Source organism: Aspergillus lentulus (genome assembly GCF_001445615.1).
Source record: "Aspergillus lentulus DNA, contig: Alt09, strain: IFM 54703, whole genome shotgun sequence".
In the NCBI taxonomy this organism is placed as follows: Eukaryota; Fungi; Ascomycota; class Eurotiomycetes; order Eurotiales; family Aspergillaceae; genus Aspergillus; species Aspergillus lentulus.
This window is the reverse complement of record NW_028322117.1, coordinates 608623-626869: the sequence shown is the minus strand read 5'-3', so window position 1 is coordinate 626869 and position 18247 is coordinate 608623. Positions and strand designations below refer to the sequence as shown.

At 49.9% G+C, this 18247-nt stretch overlaps 7 protein-coding genes across 7 annotated transcripts; 3 read left to right on the top strand and 4 right to left on the bottom strand.

Annotated features, from left to right (window-relative positions):
• Positions 1-184: 184 nt before the first annotated feature.
• ALT_5057 (uncharacterized protein) lies at positions 185-2122 on the top strand (the record flags this gene model as incomplete). The annotated part of the gene is made up of 2 exons (XM_033564169.2): positions 185-1083; positions 1138-2122. The coding sequence occupies 2 exons, from the start codon at positions 185-187 to the stop codon at positions 2120-2122; spliced, it is 1884 nt and encodes a 627-aa protein (XP_033420060.1).
• Positions 2123-2817: 695 nt separating this feature from the next.
• ALT_5056 (60S ribosomal protein eL13) lies at positions 2818-4000 on the bottom strand (the record flags this gene model as incomplete). The annotated part of the gene is made up of 5 exons (XM_033564170.1): positions 2818-3255; positions 3394-3552; positions 3690-3736; positions 3846-3879; positions 3998-4000. The coding sequence occupies 5 exons, from the start codon at positions 3998-4000 to the stop codon at positions 2818-2820; spliced, it is 681 nt and encodes a 226-aa protein (XP_033420061.1).
• An 877-nt stretch (positions 4001-4877) lies between these two features.
• ALT_5055 (uncharacterized protein) lies at positions 4878-6302 on the bottom strand (the record flags this gene model as incomplete). Its single annotated transcript, XM_033564171.1, has 1 exon — positions 4878-6302. One exon carries the CDS (start codon positions 6300-6302, stop codon positions 4878-4880), a length of 1425 nt encoding a protein of 474 aa, XP_033420062.1.
• A 1862-nt stretch (positions 6303-8164) lies between these two features.
• On the top strand, positions 8165-11161 carry ALT_5054 (leucine-rich repeat domain-containing protein; the record flags this gene model as incomplete). Its single annotated transcript, XM_033564172.2, has 1 exon — positions 8165-11161. The coding sequence occupies one exon, from the start codon at positions 8165-8167 to the stop codon at positions 11159-11161; it is 2997 nt and encodes a 998-aa protein (XP_033420063.2).
• Positions 11162-11461: 300 nt separating this feature from the next.
• On the bottom strand, positions 11462-12574 carry ALT_5053 (uncharacterized protein; the record flags this gene model as incomplete). Its single annotated transcript, XM_033564173.2, has 1 exon — positions 11462-12574. One exon carries the CDS (start codon positions 12572-12574, stop codon positions 11462-11464), a length of 1113 nt encoding a protein of 370 aa, XP_033420064.2.
• Positions 12575-12950: 376 nt separating this feature from the next.
• Positions 12951-14527, top strand: arp6 (actin family protein; the record flags this gene model as incomplete). The annotated part of the gene is made up of 4 exons (XM_033564174.2): positions 12951-13446; positions 13510-14218; positions 14271-14333; positions 14389-14527. 4 exons carry the CDS (start codon positions 12951-12953, stop codon positions 14525-14527), a joined length of 1407 nt encoding a protein of 468 aa, XP_033420065.2.
• Positions 14528-16851: 2324 nt separating this feature from the next.
• ALT_5051 (3-hydroxyacyl-CoA dehydrogenase family protein) lies at positions 16852-17954 on the bottom strand (the record flags this gene model as incomplete). The annotated part of the gene is made up of 3 exons (XM_033564176.1): positions 16852-17582; positions 17668-17767; positions 17826-17954. The coding sequence occupies 3 exons, from the start codon at positions 17952-17954 to the stop codon at positions 16852-16854; spliced, it is 960 nt and encodes a 319-aa protein (XP_033420067.1).
• Positions 17955-18247: the final 293 nt, after the last annotated feature.

Below are 18247 nucleotides of genomic sequence, written 5' to 3'. Positions count from 1 at the left end.
ACATGCTGCACGATGTTGAAACGAGGTTCCTGCGATTAAGGCGCGAGGCAGCGGTCGCTTCTATTATATGGCTGATAGGTTACTGAAATAAGCCATTTGCACCCTTTGGATGCCCAGTTACGAGTTGTGCGAGCGGTGCTAATCTCTCAGGTCAACAATTACTACCGCTTGCGACGCGTCGCAAATGAGTTCACAACCCATCACGGGTGACGCTCGAACGCGCCCTTCGAGGATTCCGACCTTTCAAGCGCCAACAAAGGCGAGTCTGGCAAGATCACATCCCGAAATCTTGGAACGCCCTCATAATAGATCACCGGGGAAGGACTGGAATCATGACGATCAACAGAAGCAGGCGGAGGCGGGAGTATTTGGGCTACGGGATAGAAAGGCTTTTCGACCGTCGTTGGCGTCGACTGCAAGCCCTGTACGTACTGCGCGACAAGCCGGAGATGCGCGCTCGCCGTTCTCAACCCGACGGTCGAGTGGGATTCAAGCATTTGCTGCACCCCCAAGACGAGTGTCGAGAAAAATCACTCCCGCAGACTTCGTCTTCGGGTCTCCAGCGAGCTTGACAAATACTACGACAAATGCGGAACCTGTAAACACCCCGGAAGATCAATTAGCGTCTGAACTTGGCAGCGTGACAGGAGAAGTTAGCGTGGGCATTAATTCTGAGCAGCCGTCTTTGCATGAAGAATTTGAGGAACCGGACCTCCCCCCGACGCCGACTCAATTAGGCTTGGAAAACCCCCCCGAGAGACCAAGAGGACTTTTTAGCAGCAGTCCTAGCACGCAGCTTGGGAGATTCCGAACGCGACGAACTGGTGACCTACTAGAGAAAAGCCCTTCCAAGCTCAGGAGGGTTGATTATGGGTCACAAACCGGCGACCTGCCAGGACTCGGCGTCATTGTATCGAAAGAATCTCCTCCAGAACCTGTTCTGAAGAAACAAAAACTCAAGCGAGAGCTCTCTGCCGACTTGGAAAAGCTCAAGGAGGACATTGCGGAATTGGAGAGCTGGTCAGAGAGGTTGGGCCAACAACATGAGACCATGGAAGCGGACCACGACTTGGACAAACTCATGTAAGTTTTGTTTGATACTGATCGCATCAACCAAACGATTGACTTCGGAACAAGCTCTACACTAGTAGCCGAAGATCCGGCCAGCAAAAACTCGAAGCGCCCTGCCGCCGATCCGGCGATATCGTCCTTATTATCCACCCTATTACCTTTCTCCACAAAGTTTGCGCCGTCAATACAGCAGTCCCCTACCCCTACGAATCCGTTTGCCCTCGCAGTATCAGCTCACGCCAAGCCATACTTGACAGTATTTGCACCGTTAGACTTAACCGCGCATTCGAACACTACCTCCGACCCAAAGAACGACACCCTTCTTGAAAGACATCATTTGACACTGACTGCTCCAGCCCCGTTTCCATCCAACATCTACAGTATACCCGTCATTTACGAAACGAACACGGAATTACAGTGCTTGACCTCAATATCAGTCCCGACGAATCTTGGAACTTCCACGACAAAAATCCCTACTTCGCTGAGACGATGGATCGATTCAAGGCTGGTTAATCCGCTTTTGAAAATAGACATCTCAGGTCTCTGCCAGGGCATCAACCAGTATTGGGAAGCAATGCTATCGCGTGCTCTCGTATGGTCCGTAATCGAGGAACGTCACGCGAATCTGACTGGCCGGTCTGCGTTGGGGGTTAACGCTTATGGAAAGAACAGCATACAACAGGAGCAAGATGATAAGTCGAACCCGCGCCGGCTACTGCCACACCTCAAGCGCAGCACAATGCTTTTCGAATCCAAGGAAACTAGGATGAAATTACTCCTTTTGTGCGACCTGAGCATGGACGAATGGTCAAGCGAACCTAAACTGACACTGGATATCAGCATCGCGGCGAGACCCACGACTAGTGGCACATCTAGCAGAAAAATCGAACAAGAGACCAAGAAGCTCTTCCAGGAGGTACTGAGGGACTCCAGACGTCAGCAGGGCGCAATTGAAACTGAGGCCGATGTTATCATTCGAGCTGTCGAGTGCGTGCTAAATGCTTTGTTCGGCATTGAGGCCGGCGGAAAGCTGTCAAAAGTCCATTCTTGATGAAAGATTGGGGTGATTTCGCCAACCCTTGTAATGTCCCCTTTCTCCTATGACGGATGATGTAAATGGGATGGAAGGCTGAGTTGGAAACGAAGCCGGCGCGGGGATTGGGGTTTTTGGAGTTTGGCTACCTCTTGCATATGGATGTGATGATAACTCTTTATACCCGGCCAAGCATGCGGCGCTGTTCCTTATGGCTTATGTGCAGAGTACTTGTAATTTTCCGGATATACATGTCCCTGGAGACACTACGAGAAGATTCCATGTAAAAACCTGTGCACACTTGTATGAGACATGATGTATATATGCATGCAATTGTCAAACCTCGTCTATCTCTTGCAAGTCTATGCATTGAGAAACTCGTCCTAAATGTAGCATGAGTGTTTAGGTGGAGCAGCACAGAAGGGTGCCCAAGCTGCCTGTCCCTGGTATAGTCGGCAAATCTACCCAAGCGCTCCATGGAATGAAAAGCAGAGCCAGCAGACGCGTCCTGAAAGGTATTTCATTAAGTTGATCGATAACTTCGCAGGGAGGACCGGTCTGTGAACACGAAAGTGGACATTTGCATTTCGAGAGGTTGGGAGCTTTTTTAAGGACAAAGGTGAAGAGAGAAAAGGGAAGCCACGCCATGCCACAATACACTAATAATCCCCGACTTGAAAATCGACCCGATCATCATTAGCTGAGAATCACATTTATTTCTTAGCAGCAGTCTCCTCCTCAGCCTTGGCCTTGGCGCGCTTCTCCCGAATGCCCTTGTAGCGGGCCTCGCTGCGGGCCTCCCGCAGGCGGCGGTAAGCGGCCTCTTCGCCCTTGGGCAGCTCATCGCGCTTGACCTCGGTGACGGCCTCAGCGGCGGAGATGTTCTTGATGGGGAAGGTAGCGCCCAGCTTGGTGGTGTAACCCTCAGTCTTGCCCTCGGCGGCGAAAGCAGCCTTGGCGGCGTTGACCTCGTCGGCAGACGAGTCAAGCTTCTTGAACTGACCGCTCTTGCGGGGGAAGAGGATCAGGCGCTCCTTGTAGTCCTTGAGACGAGCGACATTGGCAACGAGCGACTCCTTGGAGTAGTTGACACGGCGGTGGTCAACGGCGATACCGACAGTGCGAGCGAGCTTCTTGGGGATACCAGCTTCCTATTGGTTTGAAAGAGTTTTGTGAGCCTTCGTCCAAATCCTGTATCCAAATACAGCCCATGCGGATATGAGTTAGGGCAGTAAACCAGGCACCGCCAACTCCCCGCTCTGTAGGACGAAAAGTGAGGATGAATTTACCTTCAGCTCAGCAAGGGTGAAACCACGGCCGACACGGACACGGCGGTTGTACTTGACGGTAGGGCAGCGCACAACGGGACGCAGCTTGTCAACCGGACGAGGAGCAACAGCGGCAGCCTTAGCGAGACGGGCCTCACGACGGCGGTGCTTGCGGCCAGGCTATAATACCCAATGTCAGTCCATGAACACTCAAAAGAAATTCTCGGTCGCCCCGTTCGGAGTTGGGCATTTTTGCAAGTGTCCAGTCGTCCGCTCGAAGGTGCAATTCGGAAGGATATGGGTTTTCGAATTCGTACCTGGTCGAAGTGCACGCGCACACGACGCTGCCAGTCCTTGTGGAAGTCTAATATCAAAATCTCCGTCAGATCATCAATTCCCAAAAAAAAAGCGATACAATCTGGATTTCCCATGTCTCGTAAAAAAAAAAATCCGGTTCATGAGGGCTCACTCACGGTGCTTCTGGAGTTGGTTGTTGTGCTTGATCGCCTATATCACCATCAAAAAAATCGAATCAGCATGCCAGCCCTTTCTCATTGTGACCATCGAAATAGATCTCTCAACGATCTATTCGTATATTCGAAACAGCGAGGATAATATAACGCACCATTGTGACGGATGGAGATCAGAGCCGGGAGATTGTCGTCGTCGTCGTGGGTTGTTGCTGGTCGTGTCTCAAGACTCCAAAGAGTCGTTCAATATTGGGTGGAACTTTTTTTGGTGTGGCCAACCGCGCAGAGCCGCACCGCCTCGCTTAGCGAGCCCTACCCTGCCTGCCGGATGTGGTAAGGTGTCATGATGCGTAATTTTCGATACCGAAGATTTTACAGAATCCCAGGCCAGTCTGATTACTCCCAGGTCTTCAAGATCAATTCGAATCAGTCTTTTATTAGGTGTTAAATTCCTTTATTGGCCCATCATGACATACAAGCTGTGTGGTCCTGGCGTTGAATGCTTTGTGATGCTTGACGTTCTTATCTGTATTTGAAAGTATTGCAGTCTGTTACATTATTACTAATCCAGGCAGGTCGGAAAGTTATTCTTACATTTACAAGACTCCCAATATCACTAACATAAGTAGCAGTTGTTCAAGGTCGTCCCTGCAATGCAGGCATTTTTCTAATATTTGGAAGACTTCACCGCTGTCCGAAAAGCAATCTGGAAAGGCAGCGGTGGCCGTACTGTAAACCTGATAATATCGAAAAAAAACAAAAGCTTCAGAAGCAGATAGAGACGCCCAAGAGAACACCAATTCCACATGTCAGTCTTGTGAAGGTCATCAATCGTTAATGCCCCATTGGAGGGAGCAATGCGTAAATCAAAATCAAAGGTGCAGCTGAAGGCAAACAAAACGACACAATCCTGAATATCGCGGTGAATCGAAAGCGGTGGCATAGCGAGTTCAGTCGCGTGGATTACCGCGAGACCCATCGAGGCAAGGAGCCTAGTAAAGATTATGCACGGGTATACACAATCAATTAAGTAGTCTACGCTTCAATACCAAGACCCACCCCCTCAGTCGCCTTCGATTTCTTCGCAGCCGCACTATCGTCAATGCTGGCTTTGCGTTTTAGTCCACTCGGAGGACGGTCGACGCCAGCTTTCCTCACCTGGCCGAACAATTTTGTCTGCAATAATGCGCTCGTCTTCGGGGCAATTGCCGCACTTCGAGTCTCCTGCTGGCTGATAACAGGGTCAGGACGAAGCATGCTGGTTGCAGGAGAATCAGCTTGGGAGGCTGGAATGTCTTCTTCTGTCTCGGCTTCTTCAATATCCGAGGCAGATATCGTGCTGTCACGGTCACGCTGCTCATCCTGAGTATTCCTAGTTGGAGTGAAGAACAGATGTTCTCGGGGGGTCGTCCGAGACTGCGACGGTGTCATGGGGAGCGAAGACAGTGAGTGTGTGCCCCGCACGTGTCCATTAGAGTGCTGCCTTTGACGCAACCTTTGTGGAGATGATTGGAAATCAGTAGATCCTCTGTTGAGAACTCTGTCTGCAGCAAGAAGGGCAGCAAACGGATGGCTTTCACCGCGGCTCATGTGCGGACTGGGGCTGTCATGGAAGTGGGGAACTGGTTTTCTTTGAGGCGTGCGGGATTGAGTCTGAGGGCTCGGGGACACGGAACCACGTTCGATCATCCAAGAGAAATGCTCGCGGTTTTCTCTAATGCGCTTCTTCAGCAGATCATTCTCCTCCATGAGCAGCTCGGACTTTTCTTTCTCCTGCTCGATGAGTTTCTTCGCGCGACGCAGTCTGCGATCGAGAGTGGCATTGACTCTCTCCAATTCTTGATTACGCTTGAGGGCGGCCTCCAGTTCCGCGTTTGAGATAGGTTGCAGTGGTTTCACCTCGGTCGGACCATGTTTATTTCGGTACTCGGAACTCTGAAGAATCTCCACCTCCCGCCTCGCTAGCTGATGTTCAACTTCGGCGCGCTTGATTGCTTCATTACTTGTGAAAGACAGAAGGCTATTCTGAAGTTTGAAATGCAGCGCCGACATGCGGGCTTCTTGCGCAACACTGAGGAGCTCTTTGGCGATTATACGCAGCTCGGGTTCACCGGCAGCGTCGATATCACCGACCGATGGAAGATTCTCAGATGCACCGTAGGCAGCGCACAGAGTCTTTTCAATATCCGGAGGAGATGCTAGGTATGTGGTCGATCGAGATCTTGACCGCCGCAAGGGAGCACCGGGCACTTGTGATGATGGGGGTGGTGTCATATCTGAGGAGGCCAATGAAGGGGGGGAGACGAGCTTGCGCTGATCGGTTTGGGACACCTGGCTTTGGACTTTTTCATCCAGCTCAGGCGAAGCAGAAAGACTTGGACGTCGATCCGGAGTGGCTGGCCCTGGAAGCTCCAAAGGAGGAGCAAGTGAGCTCTGCGATAACTGGGATTCTTGAGACATGATATAGTAATAGTTGTGGCGCTCTGAGTGAGATATGCTATATTCCGTGGGGTAGACCCTCGCACTGTAGGTGTGTTAGCATCACCCAACCACGTGGGGCTAGATCACTAGTTGTCAACAGACGAGCACATACCGGACTTTGATTTGGCACGTCAACACCCGACTGGTACGCCGGGTCGGTTGCGATAGATATTGTACTTGTGATTGAAAGGCAGTGTAAGGATGTCTAGGTAGAGGCGACAGCTGTCGAAGTGCTGACACAGACACAATTGCGAGCCCAGTCTAGTCCCCGGCGATGAGCAGTTGGTCTTATCACTGATAGCGCCGTAGAAGCACGTTCTAATCAAGTATGGACGATAACACCCGTGGAGGAAGTCGCATATGGAGTAATTGATAGATAATTTTCAGAATGATATAGGAGCAAGGGGTTTCAAGGACTAGGAAAGAGGGTATGCAATATTGTATGTGTTGTTAGACGCAAGGATTGCGGCGTGCGGGCGATTTGATGCCTTAAAGGACGGGATGTCGCAAGCGGGAGTTTCGCACATCGGGGGGGGCTGGGAGAGTCGCTTGCGATGCTTTCGGCCTGGTCCAATTACGACCACCCGCCTCCACCCACGTGAGTCCAGCCGCGCGCCAAAACTCCTCCTATTCCGAATGAGGCTAGAATGGAGATCACTCAAGTTCGGAAAAGGTAAACAAGAGCTGAACCTCCCTGGGCCATAGCTCGTAACTCAGGCAACGCGATACCTGACGTAGTTCTGGAAACTAGCTCTAAGATGGGACTTGATACTATGAGTCCTAAGTCTAATGAATGATGCGGACGTCATCGGAAGAATCGAAGTACAATGGCAGGATTTGTCGAATGCCTTCCCCGTTACGGAGTACTCCATGCATGTATGCTCCCTTACGACTACCGATTAAGCATCAAGACAACTGCCAGACTTAAACACACTAAACAGACTAGAAATAGCTCAGTGAGACAAAATGGGCTTTAATGTGCCATCTTCACAAGATATAAAGCACTAATATGGAGAGTGTTGTCTATTCGAATAGCGGCATAGCTCACTAGGTATCTTCCTTTATCTCCGCGACGGTCAGATGTCCATACCCTAGAGCCCAAACTTGAATTGCTGGCGATAAATGGAGTAGCCGTCCCATTAACAGATATTCTTTGTTCCATCCAGTCGACTGCGTCATATTAACAAATACGACAGAAATGCATATTGTGGTGCTCTGGGTGCTCTCCACGGAATAAAGAAACTATATATTTCTCCATGACTGCCTACCAACAAAGCAAGGTAACAAGGGTGAAGCTCGTTGAATCATACTTAACTGAAATAAATGAAACATTAGATGCAAATACTGTACGGACAGCAGAGTACAGAGGCACGTAAAGACTCAATAGTCAAGTTCTGTGCTTGATGGTACCTGATGCTAAACCCTGGGTGAATCTCTTATGGATCTGGATCTGTCTCGGGATGCCGAAGTGGGGACCCCCAGGCGATTACTTGATTTGGCCGTGAATGGAGAAAGTGGCCTCAGGCACTATTTTCAGGCACCAAGTACTTAGTACAACAAAGTAAAATAAATAAACATCGATGTTGCCAACGAAGAGATATGGACAAGACTGACTGTTTAGACAGCGTACAAAACTGACCAGAGTCTATTTAGCTTTCACGATTTTATTAATCTGAATTTACGCTGACTCTTGTCTTCCTATCCTGGACGATACAGAATTTCTCAGGTCGAGCATGCGACCACCTTACTGATATCATTAGTGACACTAACACATATCAACAATCGCATGCCCCTCAAACTTGTGTCTGCATTGACCACAACAGCAACCGAGTGGTCGCAAAATGGACCAGCAACGGAAAACACCAACTAGACCGGGTGGGATCCCTCGGCTGGCTGCCTCCAGACTGCCTTTGCCAACGTCCAGCGCTTCCAGATCCATCAAACCTTCCCCTTCCCGTGAAAAGTTGCGCGCAGATTCCGGTCTTGATGCCACAAGGCTCCGAAGACCTTCTGAGCAACCCGTTCTCAAGAAGCCTCCTCCAAAGTACCCGTTGTCGTACAGGACCCCCGAGAAACCTCGACAGAAAAGAGACATTTCCAACAGTGGACTCAGCGATGGTGGACGGTCGGAAGACGCGGGAGACTCCTTGGAAGAAGCCCCCATGCTGGGAACAGATGCCGCTGTGGGAGATGCAGAGCGCCGAGGTCGCCCTCGACCTTCATTATCGGAACGGACTATCGAGACATTATCCCGGATCCCTCCATCACCTGGCCCCTCGGGCAGGCAATCTAGTTTCTTCAATGGCAACAGCCCGGTACGATCCCCGTCTCGGGCACCATCTGTGATGACCTCAAGATCACCTTCGAGGGCATCAACTACGCGGCGACCTAGCGATAATGATTTTCTTTCACAACAAGCTTCTGCAATACAACTTCCCTCAAGATCTAGGATATCACCCGCTCCAAGCTTGTCTTCAAACGACGCTTCTACCGGCCAGAGAACATCGTTGGCTGGTACCGACATCCCCTCGAACTTGAAGAAGCCATCTATAAGAGCAAGTTTATATAACAGGGTTATGGATACGACAAGCAAATCGCCAAATCCTCGCCCAGCTCTGGGCAAGACGTCCGCAAACGCTACGTTTTCAGACATGGGACCTCCGCCTCCTCCACTCCATGTGAAAAAGACAAGGAAATCTGTGGCGAACAATTCCAGCCCTATAAATAATTCGAGAAAGCCATCAGCCCAGCTGAATGCGCCGGACCTCTCAATACAGCAACAGTCAGAAATGGAAATGAGAAAGGCTTCCAAGTCATCCAGCGCATTAAGGGAGAGCATTGCTAAGGCGAAAGCCGCGCGCAAAGCATCGGCAAGGGAGAACAACCCCCAAAACGGCTCCGTTGATGTCTTTGATAACCTAAATGTTGAAGATCCATTCAATCAAAAGCCCAAAGGCTCAAACAATGGGTTGCTCCTTAAGCGTGTGGAAGCAGGGCGGATCTCGGGTCATTTGAACATTGCGGCCATGGCATTGACAGAGATACCGAAAGAGGTCATGACTATGTATGACTTCGATCCTAACTCGACGACCGATTGGTATGAGAGCGTCGACCTTATCAAGTTCATCGCTGCAGACAATGAATTTGTTGAGCTGTCAGAGGCAGCCTTCCCCGACGTCGATCCGTTCGATATCGATTCAGAAAAAGACGAACGAGGCAATCAGTTTGCTGGACTGGAAATTATGGATCTTCATGGCAACCAGCTGCGCACCCTTCCAATGGGGTTCAGAAGATTGCAAAGACTACACACTCTGAACCTATCCAATAACAAATTGGACGCGAAAAGCATTCATATCGTCATGCAAATGGAGGCTTTAAAAGATTTGAAGCTAGCAAACAATCTCTTGGAGGGTTCGTTCTCCTCAGACGTGAAGAACCTTACCAGATTGGAGGTTCTGTACTTGCGCGGCAATTCTCTAACTGAACTGCCCAAGAGCCTGGAACATTTGGCTTGCCTTAGGATTCTAGATGTTGGTGATAATCAACTGACCTCTCTCCCTTTCGAGTCTCTTGGCATGCTTCCTCTTAAAGATCTCAGAGCCCCTAGGAACAAGTTAGCTGGGACGCTGATCCCAGCTTCTCTATCGAAGCTTGACTCGTTACAGAGCTTGGATGTAGCCGGCAACGCGCTGACAGCGATATCAGAACGAGAAGACCTCGAGATGCCTAGCCTTCAAACCTTGTCCATCAGTATGAATCGCATTAAGCATTTGCCCAACATTTGCACCTGGAGAGCACTTTTGACTCTCTCGGCTGAAGACAATAGTCTTTCAGCAATCCCGCAGGGGTTTGTCGAGCTGCAAAACCTTCGCAATGTTGACTTCACGGGAAACAATATATCCAAATTGGATGAAAGGATCGGACTGTTGGAGAATCTTTCCACCCTTCGCATAGCCAACAACCCACTGCGAGAACGAAAGTTCTTGACTATGAATACAGATGATATCAAGCGTGATCTGCGAAACAGGTGTGAGCCAGAGCCTCAGGACACCGATGATGACGAAGGCTCGGTCGCCACGCAATTCACCCTTGCACCAGAAACACCGGCTCAGATGACGCAGTGGCAGGTCAAGCCGGGGGGAGTCCTTGATAGATCGTATTCAGAAATGTCAGAGGTGGACGTGAAGCAGTTGGAGCGAATCAACTTCAATGATATACGCTGCCTGTACCTGCAACATAACTCATTGACCTGCATACCTGTGCCAGCTCTCAGCATGCTAGCACACTGCCTGACAGATCTTGACCTCTCGAATAACGCCCTGGACAGTTCATCCGTTCTCCCTACATCTCTAACACTGCCGAATCTCCAAATCCTCAATTTAGGCGCCGCTAGATTGACAACCCTCGAGCCGATATTAGCCAATCTTTCGGCTCCGTCTTTGACGACCTTGGATGTTTCGTACAACCGCCTTTCGGGGCCTCTCCCTGCTGTGCGCCAGGTCTATCCGAAGTTGATGACTTTTCTCGCAGCGGACAATGGGTTTCAATCTTTGGAGTTCGAGGCTGTGCAGGGTCTCCAGGTGCTGGACGTTGGTAACAACGACATTAGCTCTCTTCCGCCAAAACTTGGCTTGCTGAGGGCCGAGGGTTGCAGCAAGAATTGGGGCTCCGGCTCGCCCCTGAGAAGGTTCGAAGTAGCAGGTAACAGCTTTCGGGTTCCCCGATGGCAAGTCGTTGCGAAAGGGACTGATGCAATCCTTGACTGGCTGAAGGATCGTATTCGAAGCGAAGACCTTGCGGAATGGGAGCCCGATGAGGAGTCTATTGTGCAGGAATAAGTGCAGAGGTGAGAAAATCAAGTCTCCGGAATTGGAAATCATCTAGCGAATCTCGGCACTGGATCTTGATCATTTGACGCACTGCTTGATTGTACAGTGTATAGCTTCTTTACCAATCTTGGTGATTTTTTTCCTCTCATGTATATACACCATTTAGCGCACTTACTCGACTGTAATAAATTCGGAGAATTCTCAACAGGCTAAAAGATGTTCGAGTTGCGAAAGGTCTTCTCGAATTGTGGCAGTTCTCCAACCGTAAATATAATCCATGAATGGTCTCTTCTCCTTCCACGTATTCATTCATTCTTCATTGTCCGCCTCCACAGATTTGCTGACTTCATCCAAAACATTCATCCATGTTTTCGACCATATTGTGAACTTATCTTCCTTCTGCTGACCGCTGGCAGCGTCCACCGTATCCCAAGTCGGTTTAACAGAGTCGACAGCGTTCATGGCACAGTGCCTAACCTTGCCGAGATATTGAGTGCATTTATCCAAATCCTCCTCGTACAGGGCTCCCGCGACTTCATCTACATGCTCCGGGATGAGCTGTAAGTTCGTCATCAAGCATTCTAACCTGCCAATCCCAGAAGGAGATGAGCACGGCACATCGCCAGCGCCAGTCAGCCGATTCGCGACAATGGCAGGGTATATCTGAGCAATAGGCTTCAAAATCCGGAGGGCCGATTTCTTCTGCGCGTGTAGCGCAGCGCTGCTTTCCTCGGTATCCTCCTCTTCTTCATCTTGAGTATCCTTCTCGCCATCATCGCTCAAGAGATCATCGAAGAATTCGTCCCCGTCCTCTTCGGGATCCCACTCCTCAATCTCCTCCACTGCATCACGCACCAGATCCCGCCACTCTTCGACGCGCCGTATCACGAATCCAACCACACCTTTAGCTGCGACATCGACCAGTGCGTCGCACGAATCCCAGACACGCCCTGTTGCGACTGTCACAGGATCCTTCTCCGTCTGCGAAAGTTCACCTCCTTTCTTCTGACCTTCCCTTGCCTTGTCCGCCTTTTCGGCAACAGCTTGAACCTCGGTTACCAAAGAAGTCAATTCCCTCAATGTAGTCTTCGTCAAAGCGTGTACCTCCGCGTGGAAGGCCTTTGTATGATCGGCAGGAGTGACAAGGAGAGCCGCCGTCACGAGAGACGGAAGCACGGAACTATTCAATGCCGAGAGAACAGTGCCGACCGCCGAGTGAGTGAATGGAGAAGTTATCGTCAAGAGTGATAGCTTTGTGACCTGGGATTTCAACGCGGTAGCTGACGTGGAAAGGAGGGGAAGGGTATCCTTTCCGGAAAGTTCAGCGGGCTTGATATCTCCGGCAGGAGCTGAAAGAGCTGCTTGGAGTTGCTCCAGGAGAGTGAGAGTCGTCGTCAGACTGACCCGAAGCTGTTTTGCCATTCTGAGGGGTTTTGATGATCTGAATACCGATCTCGGCTTTGTTATTGCAGGTGATCACTAAATGGAGGAGAAATTTGTTAGAGATTGCGGGGCAAGTACTGATTAGGGCTCTGCGGTGGTCACCTGCGGTTAAAGCTGTCCAGTTGGCGCTGGCCTTGGCGGGTGTCCTGATCCATTGAAGCGTCCTAACATTTTCTCCAGTTGTGACGTCTGGATCGGACAAACTCCTTCGGCCTGAGCTCCGATATTTGTTATCAATCACGTACGCGACTCTCTTTCTATTACAGCACCAGTCCGTCGTGAAGAACTTTTCAGATGATGTCGAACAACAGACCTCAATAAATTAAAAAAATTTTCCGTGTGTTTCATTGACAGGATGGGCGCTACTAAACCTCGCACCTCCGCACGAGACTCCGCTCCGAAAGTCCAGTCGTTACCGGAGAAGACATTCGTTATCGACAATGGCGCATACACTATGAAAGCTGGGTATGCGCCCGAGTTTCCACCTCCCGAAGATTTAGACCAGGCTCTTTCAGCCTGCAGCACAATCCCGAATGCCATTGCCAAAACACGCGGAAACCGTATCTACATTGGTGCACAGCTCAACTCGCAAGTTACCGACTGGAACGAGATGGTGTTCAGGCGTCCAGTGGAGAAAGGGTACATTGTCAACTGGGAAGCACAGAAGGAAATATGGGAAAACTCGTTCTTCGATGAGAAGACGGCGCGGCCGAAGGATCTTCGGATTGAATCTCCAGAAGATACAACGCTCGTGCTTACTGAGGCACCGAACGCTTTGCCAACCCTACAAAGGAATGCTGATGAGATTGTGATGGAAGAATGGGGTTTTGGCGGCTATGTCAGATGTGTAGGTGAGCGAGCCGGATTTTGTTCCCCTGCTGTCTTACATCTGGTTATTGATGCTGATTTCCCAGGACCGATGCTGAATGCTTGGAATGAAGTTCAATCCTTGTTCGGAGACCCTATCGGACAAGACTCCTCGTCTCCGATCTCACCTAAGGAATGCTTACTTATCGTCGACTCCGGCTACTCTCATACAACAGTAACTCCAGTTTACAAAGGGCAACCCATCCAGCGCGCCATTCGGAGACTCGATATTGGTGGTAAACATCTAACAAATTACCTGAAAGAGATGGTGTCCATGAGGCAGTACAACATGGTAGATGAAACTTACATCATGAACGAGGTTAAGGAGGCTGTCTGTTTCGTAAGCACTGACTTTGCTGGTGACTTGGAAAGGACATGGCAGGGCAACCGGAAGCGTGGCTTGACAGACGCAGCCGAAGGGATCACAGTTGATTATGTGCTACCTGACCCTAACACAGGCAAGAAGGGCTTCATGCGACCGCATGATCCTCTTTCGAATGCCAAGAAGAGGAAAAGTATCCTTTCTGGTGGCAATGCTGAGTCTCTGTCCGAGGACGTGCTGATTCTGGGAAACGAACGCTTTACCGTGCCAGAAATACTCTTCACGCCAAGTGACATCGGTATGAAGCAAGCTGGTGTTCCAGACATCATTCTTCAGAGTCTTTCAGTTCTGCCTACCGGACTACATCCGTCGTTCTTAGCAAATGTTCTGGTCGTCGGAGGGAATACCTTGATTCCAGGGTTTTTGGAACGATTGTAAGGCTTCTTGTTACGATGATCATCACATTCGGTTCTAACACCTTCTCAGGGAAAGCGAGTTGCGACAGATAGCTTCGGCAGAATGCGTTGTCAGAGTTCGGCGCCCTCATGAGTAAGTTCACCTTGACAGTTTCCCTTGGATCACGTTCTCATCAGCTTGACCTTAGCCCCATACGTTCCACATGGCTTGGAGCGTCACGATTAGCGACGAACAGAGTCGAGTTGAAGAAACTCGCCATCACCCGTCAGGAATATCAGGAGTATGGCTCTTCATGGGCGGGACGGAAATTTTCTGGCATTCTCTGAGCATAGCTTTGCTACTTGCGGGCATCCTCTCAATCGGTACCGGAGTATGGGGGTTTCTATTGTGTATTTTGCCTGACCGTTGTTGGGGTGTTCTTCAAATGCTGCATTTCAATGATACCCTTGATCTCGACAATAAACTGAATGATTCTGAGACTTTGAAGACTGAACGGAAATGTGCACATGTCGTAGTTAGAGATTTTGCCGGTGAGCAGTCCGTACTGTTTTTGCTTTTATTCCGTTCGCGGCTCCATGGATGGCGCTGATTGTTCGCAGAATCAGCAGGCTGGCTCCCATCATGCGTCAAGATGATCTACGGAGTTCCCAGCAGTTCTTTAATGTACAAGTCATCAGCAAGCGATGATATTAGTATTATTGTTGTACCCCGCACTGGCTGCTCCATCAAGGTTTACACGTAAGTGATTCTCACATCCGACATTAGAGAGGTTGATATCCGTGGTTCACTTCATACTCTTTCTCTCCATATTGCAGTCATTTTTGTACCGCCAGAACACCCTCCCGCACGCCGGAACAAGTAGTCATTGGGCGGAAAGCCTCCATGTCAAATGATGATTCCTCAGAAAAACGGGCCGCGCGCATGAAGCTGAGAGACACTCGAACCATGGCACTTCTCAGGCACCTGCGATGACCCTCGGTTGAAGGTTCCGTGGGAAGGGGTGTTATTCTGGTCCCTTTTCAGCTCCGACTGACGAGAGGATGAAGGGCACATATCTATCAGAACCATACTACAGACTTCATCGTCATACTATCATGCTATAAGACCTGTGACTCGACAACCACTCTCTTGGCAATTGCCATGCCTTGTTTACGATCACCGAAGCAGTTCGAGGGCGCATATCGAGATCACCAGATTTGATTGTCTTCAAAATTACCGGGGATATGGTCTTGAATCAACCGAGCTAATCATGCCTTCTATCGCTCTATCATCTTTTGTTTCTGGCCTCATTCAGAGCCGAGCTGAAGAGGAGCGACTGCTTGCTAGGGATGCTAAAAAGATAGCTCCATTAAGAGCTGCTTCGGACAAGAAACCAATATCCACAGGTGTTCATCGTGCAACAAGCAGGCGCAATATGGATGTTTGTCCAGCGCCCGGAAAGTCTGATTCGCACTTGCAAGACCATATCGCAGGGTTAAAGAGCCTTTGTGTCTTCCCAAGTCTTGGTGTCATTGAGAACATGGCGCGCCTTTGCCGAGGATTGCGAAAGAAGGAGTAAGTTCATTTGCTCCGCTTGCGTAGCTCTATCGTGTACTAACTTGCAAACAGACGTTGCACGGTCTGCTTTAACAGCAAATCTGTTAAGAATTTGGAGATTCTCCCTTGCCAGCACAAATACTGTGATTATTGTTTCAGCCGATTGGCACTCACAGCCCTGGCAAACGAGCAGTTGTTTCCGCCGAAGTGCTGCTCGCAGGTGATTCCGTCCGAGCAAGTCCTCTCGAAACTGACAGAGAAGGAGAAAGCCCTTTTTAAGCTTAAAAGGCGGGAGTATGCGACACCGGCCAGAGAACGCCGGTATTGTCCCGCGATGAGATGCGGGAAATGGATACCGCTTGAGAAGTTGAAAATTCAATCAGGAACACAGCTCTGCCCGTATTGTGACACTGCCATCTGCCCGGGCTGTCAGGACAAGGCTCATGCACCTGGCAAATGTTCCTTCGACCCTGGGCTGACTGAATTTCTCGAACTCGCCAGAACCCAAGGCTGGCAGAGATGTTTTCGCTGTGGGGCAATGGTTGAGCTTAATGAGGGCTGCCAGCGTATAACTTGTAGATGTGGCGCAGATCTTTGGTTAGTCCTCTCCCTCACTTCATCTTGGCCATCCCAAATACTGACGGAGCCAAGCTACAAATGTGGTGGACCATGGATTATCTGCCATCACAACGCGTTGGGGAACGTAACCGCAGAATGCCAAACCGGCGCGCCTTTCAGAGACGGATTGGGAACGCATGATGTAGGTGAGCTTGCTGCTATTGTGGCTGCCATGAAATTCGCCGAGAGAGAGCTGGAAGAATAGGTGTTGGATGACTCCGTCCACAAAGATCCATCGACGAAACTGGCTAATATATTGATTTTGAAGCGATATGCTTTGTTGTACTATGAACCATCTTTTTGCGGGATCCTCATGCTGACGATGGCTGTCGACCACCATTACAATGAAGCAAATGCAAATAACTGTTCCAACTTTTGACATTTCATTGCTGGATATTCCGTCCTTCGGTAGATATGGTATATATAGCCAGGTGGTAGCATACAGTAAGGGATATCACGTTATATGTTACTTCAAACATCGCAGCAAGTCACCAGGTTAGTAGTCGTAAAAGCCCTTTCCGCTCTTCTTACCCAGCCAACCAGCGTCAACCATCCTCTTGAGCAGCCCAGACGGTCTATACTTGCTGTCTCCGGTTTCCTGATGCAAGACATTCATAATAGCCAGGCAGGTGTCAAGGCCAATAAAATCAGCCAGGGTCAAAGGTCCCATTGGAACATTTGTCCCATTCTTCATGATGCTGTCAATGTCCTCGCGGGCGCCAACTCCAGTCTCCAGACAGATGATAGCTTCGTTGATGTACGGCATGAGGATACGGTTAGCGAGGAAACCAGGCGAATCAGCCGAAACGGCTGCAACCTTGCCCATGCGCTGCACAAAGGCAATTGCGGTGTCAATGGTCTCCTTGGACGTCTGCAGACCAGCAATGATCTCAACACCCTTTTGAACAGGTACGGGGTTCATGAAATGAGTGGAGATCACACGGGAAGGAGCCTGGAGATCTGTCGGATCTGCTGTAGTGGCAGCAGCGATCTTAGTGATCGGGATAGACGAGGTGTTGGTTGCGAGGATGGCATGCTTGGGTGCAATTTGAGCGAGCTTGGAGAAGATGGAGGTCTTAAGGTCGGGGATCTCGGGGACGGCCTCGATCACAAAGTCCACGGACGAAAGGTCGTCCATGTTCAGACTGGGAGTGATGCGCGCACGAACGGCATCGGCAGCCTCCCGAGTAAGGCGCTCTTTGGAAACATCCTTCTGAAGGAGCTTATCTGAAGCGGAACAGGTTGGCTGTTAATTGGGATATCCATGAAAATTACAGGAGTGTAGCGGACAATTGAATGGTATCCAGCATACCGGCAAATGTGAGACCCTTGTCCAAAGACGCCTGGGAATTATCGATCAGAGTAACAGGAACCTGGGCCTTTGAAGCGGCAACAAGAGCAATACCCAGACCCTGCAGACTACTTAGAAATTTGACCTGACGAAAAGTTACAGTATAAAAGCATGCTCACCATTTGACCAGCCCCAATCACACCCAGGGACTTAACCTCGGCAGCATAGGCGGCGGTGGAAGTGCTAAAGGAACGAGAGGTAATTGACGAGCCTACGCGGGCCACACCCCGGACAGATGCTGAGAACATGGTTGGAGACGATGGTAATTGCCTCCTAGAGAACCAAAAAAGAAATTGAATGCAGACAACGAAAGAAAAGTAGAAACGAAACAGCCGAAGATCTATCGGACATTGGCTTGTGTTCCCCATATACACCCGACTCATGTGATCCGACGTCATCGGCTATCTTCGGGCGTCGGGTAAATACTTTCTCCGACAAGCCGAGGCTGGTCATTCTAATAAACGCGAGACGCGTGAGATAACGCGTTATCATTGGCTGCTGCGATGAGCGCGAAATAAAGGTGGGCTTTTCATCGCTATTA